The following is a 15,691-nucleotide window of genomic DNA, read 5'->3' as shown; positions in this document are numbered from 1 at the left end:
CTAAAAAAACAAAACACACACACACACAAACACAAACACATGGAAGATTTTAGTTAGTTCGCACACTCACTTTGTGTAATTCCAACATCAGGCAATAATTTGTATTTGTGAAACCATCACTGAAAGAAGAAAAGCTAGAATCATCTCATTTCACCTCACATATTGGGTGAATTCAGCCTGTGTGAAAAGTTGTCTAAGGTTTAGGGTGCCATATGAACCCCAAAAATATTTTTCAGTGGAGACCCCTAAATGAAAGTTGATCAGCTGGTAAGAGTGTTTATGTATAAATCTAACCTAAAGAACTTCAATTTACTATTTCACATTATAGGACATATTTGCTTATGTGCCTTAATTTGCTTATATTTCTAAGAATGTAGTGGCTCACAAAACCCAAAGGAATCATATGTCATCACCAAATGTAAGCAACTTCACCATAAAAAAAAATATATATATGCGTATGTTTCCTGCACACATGATATACTCACACGTTCTGTGCATTGTTACTGCTTAGTAGACTTTGTGTAAAAAGTTTACCTGGGCCCAAAAGTCTTGATCCAGAGTTCCAGACCTCTGTTTCAGTAGCTTTTATAGACAAGAAACAAACATAGTTATTGATCAAAGTCACAATTTAATTTTAAGCTAATGGAATAAATATCACATCTTAAGAAATACATGAGATCAACTTTGTTGGAAAAATGTAAACGGTAGAGCATGTAAAACAAACCCTGCTTTAAGTTGATCTTAAGAGGCATTTGTGGCTGTCACAAAGATCCTTTGAGTTGTGACATGAACTTGGGAAGGCAGGTGAGGGGACTTCCTTCAACCATCTTCCGTTTGGGGGAGGGGGGACCCAGTTATCTCTTGATTAAATTCTTTGCTTATCCCATCTTCTCTCGATCTTTTGGACCAAAATAATATATTAGGGGAGGAGCAAAGAACTTTTTTGTTTCTGAGGGCCACCTTGCTAATGATCTATTGGAAGCCACTCAGCAGGACAACTGAGAGAAGGCAGAGCAATGAGGAAGAAGGGTCAGCCATTCCATCTCCTTCCGGCATCTTGTTTCTCTCTACTTCCCTCACCCAGCAACAGTTTGCCAGTGGAGGAACTAGATGATGTTGGTGGACTTGATTGGATGTATAGGATTTTGGAAATTAGGCCAAAGACTACAGAAAATTAAGCTGATATCTGCCTGTGGCATTCCTGTAGTAGGGGATCTTCTTCTGATCTTTGCCACTATCAGATCCCAGTACTGAGACACAATTGCAAAAAAATATGTGGCATGAAATATCAAAACTGCCTTTTTCTGATGATATGATAATCACAGAAATTAAATCATTTTGGAAAGATGCACCAGTGCTATGTGGGGACTTTTATCACATGGTAATCCCATAAATCAAGTGTTCTATTGTGAAAATATCTGGAAAGCTATTTAGTTTAACAGATGATTGATGCATTTATTTGCTTACATGCTTGGGAAGAAGACCAAGAAGAATTAGAAGCAGTAGACTAAAACTGGTAGGAAAGCTACAGACAGAAACAGAGGGATGCCTCATTTATTTTCTGTGCTGTTTTGCTAAATTGGGTAGCTTTATCTTCGTTCACATTTTCTACCACTCTCTTTCTTTTTTTTAATTGTTTGTGATTTCTGAATTGCTAGATATTTATAGAGAACTAACTGTGCAATAACTTGATTCTTCCATCTTATTCCCCAATACACATTTTGTTGTATTTAATAAAATAAAACTAATTCATTTATTGTTACTCCAGTGTTGGGTTTCATGCAGGATCATGGATGCCAAAATGGCTTGAGCCTGGACACTGAGGTTAAAACTTGGAGAAAACTGGAGCTGTTAGTGAGTCAGTGCTGGGGAAGAGGGTGTGCCTGTTCTGCCCCATCAGATTCCCGAGGAAGGGAAAAACAATTATTTATTAAATTTGTATCCCGTCTGATTCCCAAAACTCTGGGAGGCTCACATGCAAAAATGTGCAAAGTGGTATTGTATCTTCCCACTCAAGAACAGGTTGTTGCATCTTACCTACCTACATCATCATCATCATCATCATCATCATCACCATATTGATTAAGCCTGAGGCCATTATCAGAATACAAAATACAAGACAGTAATAAGAACATGCAAACAAAATAGAGTAAAAGGCAAAACTAAAAGAAAATACAAATCATATTTCATATGATTCTCGGCCTTTTGGCTAAGATCAAGGGTAGATTTGTGTAACATGTTTGTGATTGACAGCCTGCTGCAATATCTAATATGAAAAACATATTTCTTTGGACATTATCTATTTTTCTACGATACACACTGGTGAGAAATAGATAGTCCTTGAGTTGCAATCTATAAATCATTACATCATGTTATGTTTACATGATCTGATATGAGAGAAGTAAATTGTAGAGAGTAAGGAAGATGATCTTGATGGGAATATGTGAGAACTGTTACCTAGGGAAAAGGGTCTGAAATCTTTTTTAAGCTCTGAGGAACAAGATAATATTTGGAAGTATTTTAGGCAAATACCTCCCTGATTCACTGAGGTATAAGAAGAATGGGAGGTACAGTATCATTAAACTTGAATAAAGATTCTGTTATTATAGACAATCTCAGTATAGTTTTTGCTTTCCAATGGATTGATCCCCTGGCTGATCTATCCAGTGGGGCTGACGTAAATTGATTATGGGTTCCAATTCAAACCAAACTTTGGTTTAATGAGTGTGAGGTTTTCAATTATTAATTTAGAGGATACTTAGCGGGCAGCTACAAAATTACCTCAGTATTAAAATAGGAGCAATTAAGTTAAACCTATTTAAAGTTGGCTCGATCATACTAAATAATTAGGAAAACTATTTCCTAAGAAGTTGTAAGAAGGAACTTATTCTAAAGTAAGCATATTTAATTGGGATGTAGTTTTACTGTCAGGAATCTGAGTTCTTTCTAAGAACATCTTAAAAATAATAAAAAGCTTTACCAGTATTAGGATGAAGGATAGTTTTGTTACCTGTGTAGCCAGAAGTGCCTCTGAATGTTTTAAAATATTTTACTGATCAGTTAATAAACCTTAACGTTGTCTTAATTTAAATCCATTGAGTCTGCATTATTCTAAATTAAGATATACCTTGATTCTGGGTTCTTCCTTGTACAGCTTGAACTTGCCCTAAAATAGGAATTGAAATAGAATATCTTATTTGAAGTTTCCCAAACTTTTTTAAAAAGTAATTTTTAAAAGAATATTTGATTTTACTGCTTTGGGAGTTAACAATGCTTGTCCTAATCCAGTGTTTCTGGGAGTTGAAGTCCACATATCTTAAAGTTGCTAAGGTTGAAAAACACTGTCCTAATCCTTAAAGCTGATCTTCATTGTTCTATATCAGATATAACTGACATTTACAGTTTAAATTTAGAGAAAAATGATAAAATATTTCACTTAGCCTTGCTGCACAGAATTTAAAACTGGCTTAAGATTCATGACTTTTTCCAAGGGAATCCTGAGAAATATGCTGTCAAGCAGCGTTCCCCAACATGATCTCTCTAGATGTCTGGGAGCTGCCAGCCTCAGAATTCGTAATCAGTCCCAACGCTTCTGAGAAGTGCCAGATGGAAGAAGGCTGCGCTATGGAAACAGGAAGAAGAAAGTTCTATTGATGAACGCCCAGCCCTTTCCCCAAACTGCAGCTCTTCAAATGTTTAGCAAGCGTAATAAAGTTAATCAGGATTTATTCTGAATGATGCCTTCCCTGTGTAATCCCATGCATATTTACTCAGAAGTTAAGCCAACTGTGTTCATTTGGGTGGCTCCTACATAAGAATTCATACAATTCCATTTAACATCAGTAATGTACTTATATATAAGTCGGGTCAACAATTTCCTAACTTGCATAATGAAATGGGCCACAATTCAGAGTGGTACTGATAACCCCGATCCTCTGCCCCTTTTAAAGAGATGTAGCAACTCACCTGAACAACAACTAGAGGTGTAGTACAGGTAACTCTTATTCTGGTGTATTCTTATGCACTTACTATTTTGCCAAGCACTTGCAGTATAACTTTAAGAATTAGCACAAATAACAAAACAACAACCTTTTCTTTTAGATACAGCTTGTTGTTGTTCAGTTGTAAAGTCGTGTCCGACTCTTCGTGACCCCATGAACCACATCGCACCAGACCTTCCTGTCCTTCACTGCCTCCCTGAGTTTGCTCAGTTTCATGCTCATTGCTTCAGTGATGCTATCTAACCATCTCATCCTCTGCCGTCCCCTTCTCCTTTTGCCTTCAATCTTTCCCAGCATTAGATACAGCTAGGGTGAATTTAATAAGACAGTAGTATAGTTCAAAGAGACTTTTACAGATATGTTATCAGTCATTTGTTAACAGCCATCTGTAACAACTTCATATTTCTTTCTTTTTTTCTATGATTTTGATCAGGGTTAAGGAGGCTTTCACTGGAAGAAAAAAGGACTGTTGTCATAGGTCTGTAAAGCCTCAAAGAGAATCACACGATTTATTCATTGTTAGTGACTAAAAAGTCAAGTTGAGAAGACAGTTCAAAGTTAAGTGTCTAGTGGCTCTTCTATTGCAATAATCCTGCTTTGTACTTACTATGATCTTTCATATTATAGATACAGTTGAAGTTTCAGTACTTTCTTCTCTACTGAATGAGCTCAGTTTGAAATACGCAGTTGATTTCACTGAGATTTGTTTTCAGGTACATCTGAGAGGACTGTGGGTTCAGAAAAACCATGCTCTGTCCTGATACTTACTTGATGCTGCAGCCACCGCTGATGAGTAAACTGGATGGACATTGCTAGAGCCTAAGAATGAACAAAAAAATCTCTTACTACCAAGAACAAAAGCATAAAAATGCTAGTGTGTGAAACAAGCTGATGGGGGCAGGAGAGGGAGAATAATTAAAGTATAAATGCCAGCCTTATATTTGTCACTTCTTGGTGACTTCATGAACACAATCATGTAATTTTCTTAGCAACAATACAGACGGGCTGGCTGATCCCTATGGGGAATGAGATGGTGAAGGGAGATAACACATTGTGTTGCTAAGGGAGGTCCCCACTCAGCTCTTGCTCTTGGAGCAGTCTTCTGATAAGTCCATGGATAGCACCTTGTTGGGAATGAGCTGGGTGCCTATGGCATTCCTCTGAAATTCCCAACTAAAACTAAATAAGAGAAATGGGAGGAAGAAGGAAAGTAAACTGGAAAGGTAAAACGGAAGGTTGTGGCTGAAGAAGTCCTGGTTGCATGTGGTTGCCAGAGCCAGCAGGCATGCAGGTTCTCCAGAAAAGGAGAAAAGAGCTACCTCCTCCCATAAGAAGCTGTGTTAGAACTTTTTTCAGCCCTGCATTCAGAGTGCATGAGAGGGAGATGTTCCACCTCAGAATGTCCTGGCTCTGCTGTAGGAAAACACTTTTAGAAACATTCATCGGGCAAAAAACTGAGAGCAAAGGTATGTGTTAGATTTTATTTTGTGAAACCAACTCTCTACATATCAAATTCATATAAACAAATAATTAAGAATGTTAATTTCTCTTCCAAAAACTCTTCAAAATAGTTTAAAACAAGAATGGGCAATGTATGGCCCTCTAGATGTTAGTGGACTTCAGCTCCCATCATTCCTCACCACTGGTTATGATCGCTAAGATCTTAGCATCTGAAAGGCCACACATTGCCCATCCTTAGTGAAAACTTTTAAGTTACATTTATGAAAAATTAAACAGGCGGTTCTATCAGGCTGACATTTTAAAGCAGGAAAAGAGGCTGAGGGAAGCATTGCTTTGCTAGTAGAGAGAGATTTGTGGAAAAGACAACTCTGCCTCTGGAAGACCTACCACTACACTCATGGAAGCCTCCATTGCTGTACTTGTGCCAGGAGAGGTCTGCATGGGACACACCTAAGGCCATATCATACTTCTCATTACTACTGTCTCACTAGAATCAATGGAATTAAAAAAAAGTTAAATTAAAATGGAATTTAAAAAGAAAATAAAAGAAAGGAGAATTTTTTTTAATCAATTCTATGAAAATTAACTTGATTGTTTTGTATCTGCTTTTGTCCAAACTTGGCTTATGACTATACATGTAATAAACCTGGATTAGACTCAAACTACCTACAGCCCTGGCACAGCGTTTTTAGCTAGAAACAAGTAGACCCCAGACTATGACAAGATTATTGCCTGAATGCAGTGAAGGACTGGACATAGATGAAGAAGTTGGGGCTGAATCCAGAGAAGACAAAGATTACAAGGGATCCTAATCCAGAACTGGGGGTACAGTTGCATGGAGAAAGTTAAAGCACCCCTGATCAAACAGTATATTTCAATGTGTCCTGAAGTTTACAAAATAAGCAAACAATGAAGCTGAAAAGAGGTAGGTTATATCAACCATGAAGTACTTGTATAAAAGAAGGGTAAAGGCTTTGGAATGGCCTTCATCGTCTCCAGATTTGAATATTACTGAAAACCTGCATGGAGGTCTCAACATGCAGTGCATGCAAGGAGACCTAAGAATATTTCTGAATGAAAAGAATTATGTAGGACTGAAGCATTTTTTAAGTCCACGATGAGATAATGTTTGGAAGAGGCTTAGACAGACACTTCCCTAATTCACTGACCTATAAGAAGGAGGAGATACAGCACAATCAGACTTGCATGATTCTGAACAGTCTTCCATGGAGTCATCAGCAGACCACTGTTTTGCATTTGTAGAGAAATATGAGAATGGTGGTGAGAAGGAGGCAAATCTAGCCATTTGTCCCCATTGCCCCTGAACCGGGTTATTAAACAGCTAGATTGTGAAGCTCCTCCCATTCCACTCACCTAGATCCCTGACCTTGTGTACTGCAACAAGAGGCTTGGCCGCTGTAACAGTTGTCACTTTAGTGATGGTCGTTGTTGCAATGGTGGCTGGAGTGGTGGTTGCCTTTGGAGTTGTGCGGACAAATTCTGTCGTGGTGGTGAAGGATTTGAGTATGTTAGCAGCACCGTGTGTGGCTGGTAATGGAGCAGCAGTTGTCTGATATCCTTTCCGTAACGAATATCCTATATTAATGTTGAAATATAGCATCTCACTGAACAAGCACTTTCCTAAACAGCTTTGCCCTCCAGGTGTGCTGGCTGACCCATTTAGGTTGGATTTCAGCTGTAGGTTGGGGATGGCTGGGGTAGGGGGAGATGCAATGTGATCTACATAGAAATAGCCAGAACTAAGAGAGGGTCAGCAGTCCCTTCATAAGCACTGCCAAACTCATGAAAAAGATTTTGTGCTCAGCAATCCAGCAGTGATGGGTCAGAACCAGTTTCTTCATCTGCCACAAACTGTTTGTGCGTTCATAGTATTTTGCACAAGGAATGCCCTTTTTAGGAAAAACAAAATAATAAATAAATGATCTGATTATATGTGTGTAAGTGTGTATGTGTGCAGTCTTGTTGGGGCCTCAGTGGTGACTTTTTCATTTTAATGGCTTTTTGGACATTGTATTGTGTTTTTATTCTTGTCTGCTGCCCAGAGTTCTTTTCAATCAGTGGGTGGCCATATACATTTGTAGCCATTTATATATATAATAATACATATAATAAACGTCATTTATAAATAAAACAGTATAATGTAATGAAAGTAGCTTTATATATTTCTGAAGTGGTATGGTCCAAAAGTCAAAGGTGCCAGCCACAACTGCACAATTGAAGCCCTTGTCTTGACTTTTTGGGCAACCCTCCCCCCAAAGTTCTCTGACAACTTCCTTGAAATATAAACGTTCCTCGTCTCTCAAGACTGGCTTTTGGCCAGTCTAGCTCTTTTCTCTGTGTGGCAGAGCTTTAGTCGTCGTCATCGTTGTTCTCCTCCTCCTCCTCCTCCCTTGTTGTTTGAGGAATCTGATGAGGCAGCTTTGTGGGGATCCCCTTGTACTATAAAAGGTCATCTGGATCCAAGCAAATGTATCTGGGTTAGTCAAAAGACCAGATACCTCTGACTAGAATGTAGTTATTTCTTTTAAGAAACATTTTCAGGACTGGAAATTTATCTTTTATTTAATACCAAAACCCTTCATTTAAAAGTAAGTTATGATATTGAAATAATTACATGTCAGCCTCTGGCCAAAGTGGAATTAGAAATGAGGTAGCACTGTTCTACAGTATTGTAAAAGGACAGCCAGTTTGAAGTGAACTGAAATTCACAGAGCAATGATAAAATCATTTTCTGATCTAGCAGCACGTACTAATTAAAAATAGAATCCTGCAGTTTCACAAAGGTGTAGTCATTCAGTGCATGTTTATGTGAAAGAAGCCGTAGTTCATTGTCTGGCAGACTGAAAGAAGGATCAGAACAAAATAATAATAATAATAATAATAATAATAATAATAATAATAATAGTAATAATGTCAGAAGGGGCACATTTTCCTACTGCAATTATTAGGAGTTTTAAATTGCTTTTAATAAAAGTGAATTCTGCAATTATTGGGTAAGCTGCCTCACTGCAGTTTCAAGGAAAGTAATGTTAAAAATGTAAGTTTTCAATGCAAGATTTAGAATGCTTCATCTTTGATTTATAACAAGCCTTGATCTTCATCCAATTCTTGTCATACAAATAAAACAGAATAAAGCATTTTTTTTTTAAATATTCGCTAGGATGAAAAAATGGCAGTCCAGGAAAGTTGTACAAATGTGTCAAAAATAGCTCAAAAACTTATGTTGCAGATATAAATGACAGCAGTATCACCATGAAGAAGATTGTTTGTGCCTGCAGATCACACATTAAACTCTACATAAAAATGTGGTGGAAAACTCACCCAAAAAGCACCAACGACTGGAGAGGATCCAAACCATCATTTTATTAGTTCCAAAGCTAGCAGAGTATAGTGAATCCCTGATCTCTTGCACTCCAACAAGCAAAGACCAAGAGTCACAAAGTGATGTATATAGAATGTTGATCAAAGACAGTTTGAGCATACAGATGCACTAGCAGAAGTTCCCAAATGCAAAAAGAATTGCCTTACATTTGATAAGGAAAAAAGATAAACCACAAAAGGGGAATGTGAGGTACCCTTGGTGGCGTGAAATCATTAAAGGCACATCCCTAGAAAAGAGACATTGTATCTTTGTAGGTTAAGTTGGGTCAAGGCTTTGATGGTTAGAATAACAGGCTGACCCTATGTTCACAGCCAGAAGATATGAGGAGGCAGATTATCGTATATCCTTGAATTCTGCTTCTTCTCATGGCATGAACTCTGCAGTCAGTTAGTCACTACCAGGCACAGATTGGCACAATAATAAAAAATCCATTCTTAAGCCATGTTAAATGAGGATACAATAAAGAGCATTAAAGAAACATCTATAATATGATACTTATATAAGCTAGCGTGAATACGGTTACAAACTGATCCTGCCCAAGTTCTTAATCCAAGTCACTACAACATGGATACATATGTGAGGAAACACAATAATACACCCTCTAGCAGAAAATCCATCACTTGCCTTTAGTGACTGTGCTTTCAGAAGATGAATAGGTAAGAGTTGATGGGTATTGCACGCCTCTTTTGGGTTTGCCTTCTAAAGAAAACAAAACCGAAAACTAAGGTAAGTGTATATATGGCCATACAATAAAAAGCATCTACAATTTTAAGCCAATAGGTAAGGGGTTGACAAACTGAGGGCTGCACCAGGTGTGCATGGCTTGTCAAGAACTGCATTCCAAAAATGGGCACTCCTTTTGCCTCCCAAAGGCCCCCAAATGCCCAAAGGTGTCCAACTGTTGGCCCAGCCTGCACTGGGGAAGGAGCACAGGAGCAGAAGGCACAACTAGCGTTCCCACAAACATTAGCCATTCCATAGAGATAGCGGTTTTCTCCCACACATGGACTCCTGTTTCCATCACACTACACTATTCCCATCATGTTGTTGTTCAGTCATTAAGTCGTGTCCGACTCTTCGTGACCCCATGAACCATATTGCGCCAGGCGCCATCATGCTACACTTAAAAAAGTACAAATTGCTTCATGGCATAGCATCAGGTGTGTCCATGAATACAGCATTCTTAAGCCCATCTTTTCATTTTCCAAGACATCATTTTCCAAGATGGTTAAGAATGCCTTTCAAAATATGATCTACTGTACACATATGGGCTGGTGGGCTGGTGCTTTATTATGATCATCTGCAATTTTAGTTGAATACTTGAAATCAACTCCTTACCAGCATAGGCGTCTATTAGAGATCACAGTGATGTCACACATCATTATGTCATCACACAAATGATGTTGATTATGTACTTACAAATTATATCACTGGCATCATTTGCACAAGGGGACAGTTATTCCACCTTGCCTTCCTCATAAACATCATGATTCATGGGATCATGATCCAGTGTGACTAGCACAAAGGAAATATTCCAAAATTTATTCCAGTGTACCTGTCAAAACCTAAGTTACAGAATCAATAAAACGCTGGCCTGGTTCACACATAATACTTACCCAGGATTTTTCAAATTATAGTTTTTGTACTATTTATTTATTAAAAGCATTCCCAGACCACTTCTAATTAGAAAAAATTCTGAAGTGCTTGGAATCACAAAGTTGCCAAATGCAGTATAGTGGTTAGGTTTACACACGCTAAGCTATAGAGTCCTCGGGGTTCTCTGAGCTTGGTTGTTTTCTCGCAGACGTTTCATTAGCCGACTAGGTAACATCTTCAGTGCTAGAAGGGAGTGGGGTTTGCTGTGAGTTGGTAGTTCCTTAATTCAACTTCCTTGATTGATCAACTCAGACAAACAATCAAGCAGTAAACTGCAGCCTAATCTAGGAACTACCAAGAAAAAACAACACCCCCACCAGCACTGACAGGGCAAGCTACTGTATATAAACAGAGAGCAAACCCCGCTCCCTTCTAGCACTGAAGATGTTACCTAGTCGGGTAACGAAACGTCTGCAAGAAAACAACCAAGCTCAGAGAACCCCGAGGACTCCACACATCTGAACATAAAATAGTGGAAGGAGAAAGTAGGCTCCTTGCCAGCAATCAGCTCCCAGATAAACAGGAATTAACACCAAACAAGCAATAAACAATGCCCTAATCAAGAAATTACAACTCAGACAAAAAAGCAGCAAACAGCAAGAAAAAACTACCAAGAAAAAACAACACCCCCACCAACACTGACAGGGCAAGCTACTGTATATAAACAGAGAGCAAACCCCGCTCCCTTCTAGCACTGAAGATGTTACCTAGTCGGGTAACGAAACGTCTGCAAGAAAACAACCAAGCTCAGAGAACCCCGAGGACTCCACACATCTGAACATAAAATAGTGGAAGGAGAAAGTAGGCTCCTTGCCAGCAATCAGCTCCCAGATAAACAGGAATTAACACCAAACAAGCAATAAACAATGCCCTAATCAAGAAATTACAACTCAGACAAAAAAGCAGCAAACAGCAAGAAAAAACTACCAAGAAAAAACACCCCCACCAACACTGGCAGGGCAAGCTACTGTATATAAACAGAGAGCAAACCCCATCCCATTCTAGCACTGAAGACGTTACCTAGCCGGGTAACGAAACGTCTGCAAGAAAACCACCAAGCTCAGAGGACCCCGAGGACTCCACAGTTCAGCCCTGAGCTACACATATATTCTCTTCTATTGGTACCCTAAGCTACGTTTGGTTGAACCTGAATAAATAATAATTGGTACCCAATATGCTAAGCCATAACTCATGGTTTACAAACTACAGCATCTAGGTCCATACACCCACTTAAAGTAAGGTCAGACAAACTGGGCTATGGTTTAGGGCATCCTCAGCACTGGATGAGTTTGTAATACACACTAAGCCCACAAAAGACAAAACCACATCACTTGTTTGTAAATCAGCCACTGTATAGATTCATTATTTAACATAGTTTTCCAGCTGAATTCCATTTCAGGATAAAGCATATTTAAACCCATGATTTACCAGTTTACGGGCACCAAAGGGACCCAGGTCTATGCCGTATGAAATTTAAGAATAAGATTTCCCATACGATATCACATGTAAACCATGTACAGGGGTGAGGGTTGACACTGATATTCTAAGGTAAATCAGAAACATTTCTTTGGGCCATACTATAAGTTACTTCTGTTGCCATGTGCTGCTCCAAGATACATTCCTTAAGTATTTCAGAATGCTTTCAGGAACTGCAAATGTTTTGAGAACATATAGAAACCATTATGGCATTTATAGAAACCTGAAGGGAGATGCAGAAAATCCAGTGAATCATTTTGTAAATCCGCCTGTGCCTGCCATCTCTTTCACACAGCCTCTAAAGCCATGACAGGGCTTCTCTGGCGCTGCCTTAGCTTCTTTTGTCAAGGGAACCTAAACTTTTCCATACATATTAATAGCTTTACATTAATAACTTAAATAACTGAAAGGGGGGACCATTTTAGAAAAGTTAATGTGTCTTTTCTTCTGCATTTTTTACTTAGTTTTCTGGGTTTCCCTCAATACTTGTAGCTTTATGGAACTTAATGACTGAAAGCAAAGGCTTTAACATCCTACTTTTCCAATTTCATGTTCATATGAAAATCATGTGGTTTCTTTGCATTATTTTCTTCAATCCTCTCTATATCTTGGACCAGACAGTTTTCATTTTGATCACTTGGGTATTTAATTATTTTTTTAATGTAAAGGTTGTATTTCAACCTACTAAAGTGTTTATCAGTGACACTGATTTGCTGTTCCCTGTTTCTTGACTGGATCCTATCTGTGCATTTGAACAGAGGCTGTTTTATTGACCCTCTCTTATTTTCCAAAGTGGTAGCTACGTAATGCTTTTATATTCTTTTAGCCATCTGTTATTATCACAAGAGAGCCAAAAATAAAAGTCAACTTGCTGGAGACAGCTTACTGAAGGAGCTGCTAAGAAAAGTAAATATGCCTGCTGTACTAGGTTTTTTGTTTTTAAATATGGAAACTAAACATAGCCACATACTTGTTTCAATTTTCTAAACTCATCTGGAAGGTACTCATCATCTCTAAAGTTAGGCTTAATATTTGGAAATGTTTTGTCTTGAATAATGAGCTCATACACAATCTTAATTTAGCTCCCAATTCAACCACCCAGAGTTGCTCTGCAGTGAGATAGGCAGTGACAAATTTTAAATATAAATAAATAAGTAAGTAAGTAAGTAAGTAAGTAAGTAAGTAAGTAAGTAAGTAAATAAATAAATAAATAAATGTGTTTAAGAAAACTCGGCCATAGATTTGATGTGGATGATATGCTATGCCAATGCTATGATTTATAATCATGGCTTGTGGTAGGCTAACTTATCTTCACCATAATCTGGCACATCATTCAAATCCAAAGCCAAGGGCTAACATGGTTAAATGGCTATAGTCCTCAAGGAAAAAGAGGTGGAGATACAAGAGCAGCAGAGAGGTCTACAGCTCCTCACCACATGAATGAAAATTAAAATGAAGGCTTCGTTGCACTCAAAACTTGACACAGCAATTTGACTCAGTTAGTTAACATCCAGTGAATAGGACATCATTTCTGTACTCTTCAATTGCCTTGCACAGTCAAAGCAAAATAGAGGTATAACACATACAGAATGTCATGATTCTGGACTGGCAGGAGATTGAATCATAGAATGGAAGGTTTGGAAACATGTTGGAAATCTTCTTGTCCACTGCCCTTCCCAGGGCAGGACTCAATTAGTACAGAATTCCCAACAGATGGCCATCCAGCCTCTGTTTAAATACTTCTAGAGAAAGAGAGCCCACCACCTCCCAAGGCAGTCTGTTCCATTGTTGTACAGCTCTTATCATCATGATTTTTTTCTGGCGTGCAACCAAAGTTTACTTCCTTGTACTTGTATTGTTTCTTGTCCTGTCTTCTGGAACAACTCTGAACAATCCTGCTCTGTCCACTACACAACAATTCTTCAGATACATGAAGATAGCTTTCAAGTTTTCCCACAGTCTTCTGTTCTCCACAACATACCCAATACTTCTAATTGTTCCTTTCAAGTTTTTTCTTTTGGCCTCCTTGTCATCCTAATTGTTTCCTCTGTACACATCCTAGTTTGTCAATAACCTTTCTAAAATGCGGTCTGTAGACCTGGGTGCAACATTCTGAATACAATTGGGCCAACACATAATAGAGAGAAAAAATGACTTCTCTTGATTACTTCTATTGATGTAGCCTAGGATTGCATTTATTGTTGTTCTTGCAATTGCATCTCACTTTTGGCCCATGTTCAGCTTGTTATCCACCAAGACATCCAGATCTTTTTGCATGTCCTGCTGTCTAGCATGAACTCTCCCATCCTTTGATTTTTTTCCCCCCTACCCAAATGAAGGACTTTGATTTGTTCCTGTTGAAATCAATCTTGCTGGTTTCTGCTCATTAATATAAGTTAGTCAAGATTTTCCTGAAGTTTGATACTAACCTCTAAGGTGTTTGCTAACCCCGGCCCCCAATTTTGGGTTGTCTGCAATTTGATAATCTTATTTTCTAACCTCTTACCCATGTCATTTATAATTATGAGCAGTACCAGGGCCAAGAATGGAGCCCTGCCATATGCCATTCTATACCTCCTTCCAGCTTGATGTGGAGCCAATGACACAAACTCATTAGATTCAATCTCTTCAATCAACTCTTCCCTATTGACTGGAATCAGATCTAGGAAAGCTGATCCCATTGTGTCCTCTTCAATCTTCTAGAAAAAGAAAGAATCAGCAAGAGCACTGAGAAATTTTGAGGACCATATAGTCCTGGCTGAGTTTGTTTCCCAACAGATGTCTGGTAGCTAAAATTTACCATTATTACTATGTTTTTTTCTCCTTGCAAGTTCTGTAATTTGGTCCAGGGGAGCATTTTACAGATCTTATCTCTGGCTTGGTGGTCCATAGCACAACCCCACAATAATATCATCCCCCTTCCCCTTCCCAGTATTCTTATCCAAATACTCATGCTCAAATTTCTGGATCTCTACACATGTAAAGACATTTTTCTTCTTTAGTCTAATCTATTCTTGAATAAGTTACACCATTCAGTCCTTATAGTCCACTCAGACATTTTGTTCTACCAGGTTTCAGTAATGTCTACTAGCCTTACTGCTTTAAGACTTCTAATTCTTCCTGTTTATTCCCCATAAATTATGCATTTGTCTAGCTTTGTTTCTAAAATAAATATCTGGTTTACACAGTACACTAATCCTTAATGTTTGTTCGGTTCTGGATTAGCATCTTGTCTAAACTCATCCAATTGTGTCTTATTTGATAAGCAAATCATGGTTTACTATGCATAATACGAATACAGGCAGGGAATAGATATAAAGTGAATAACTTAATAAAAGAGGGATATTAACAGTGAAGTTAATAATTGCTCCAACGCTTTTAAACTTGTTCATAAATGGCCTAGAATTAGGAATGAGTAGCTACGTTTGCTCCAGATTGTTGGAACAGGTTTAAAATGGCAAAGCAATTCAACATAAACAGAAGAGATTGCATGGAAGAAAAGAATGAGAACTTATTGCCCTTACTACACCAATGTCTCCACATGCCCTTGTAGCAGAATCAAAAGCAAATATTTGGGGGATGATCTACCTATACCACCATTATCAGCCTGAGTAGTATCTTATATACTTTAGTCTGGGCAAGGGTTAAGATGCCTGTAATACTCAATGGGTCCCAACCTGACTAATGCATAATA

General features: G+C 38.3%; 1 protein-coding gene across 3 annotated transcripts in view; it reads right to left on the bottom strand.

Moving 5' to 3' along the window:
- The window catches only part of VIT (vitrin), a 58,067-nt gene that overhangs the window by 13,725 nt on the left and 28,651 nt on the right, over positions 1 to 15,691 (bottom strand). For 2 of the 3 annotated variants that reach the window (XM_007420926.3, XM_025168354.2), the window contains 5 exons: positions 9,490 to 9,564; positions 6,837 to 7,058; positions 4,770 to 4,820; positions 3,128 to 3,166; positions 535 to 582 (listed from right to left, as the gene is read on the bottom strand). In XM_007420926.3, the coding sequence (XP_007420988.1) occupies positions 535 to 582; positions 3,128 to 3,166; positions 4,770 to 4,820; positions 6,837 to 7,058; positions 9,490 to 9,564 (435 nt within the window). The remainder of the gene's footprint in view (positions 1 to 534; positions 583 to 3,127; positions 3,167 to 4,769; positions 4,821 to 6,836; positions 7,059 to 9,489; positions 9,565 to 15,691) is intronic. The other variant, XM_088144607.1, reaches the window with a different exon arrangement.

The sequence above is a fragment of the Python bivittatus genome, unplaced genomic scaffold (assembly GCF_059951505.1).
Source record: "Python bivittatus isolate LINGU-HERP-01145 unplaced genomic scaffold, Pbiv_v1 ctg000020_np1212, whole genome shotgun sequence".
Classification (NCBI taxonomy): Eukaryota; Metazoa; Chordata; class Lepidosauria; order Squamata; family Pythonidae; genus Python; species Python bivittatus.
The sequence above is the reverse complement of the archived record's forward strand: the minus strand, read 5'-3'. Positions and strand labels throughout refer to the sequence as shown.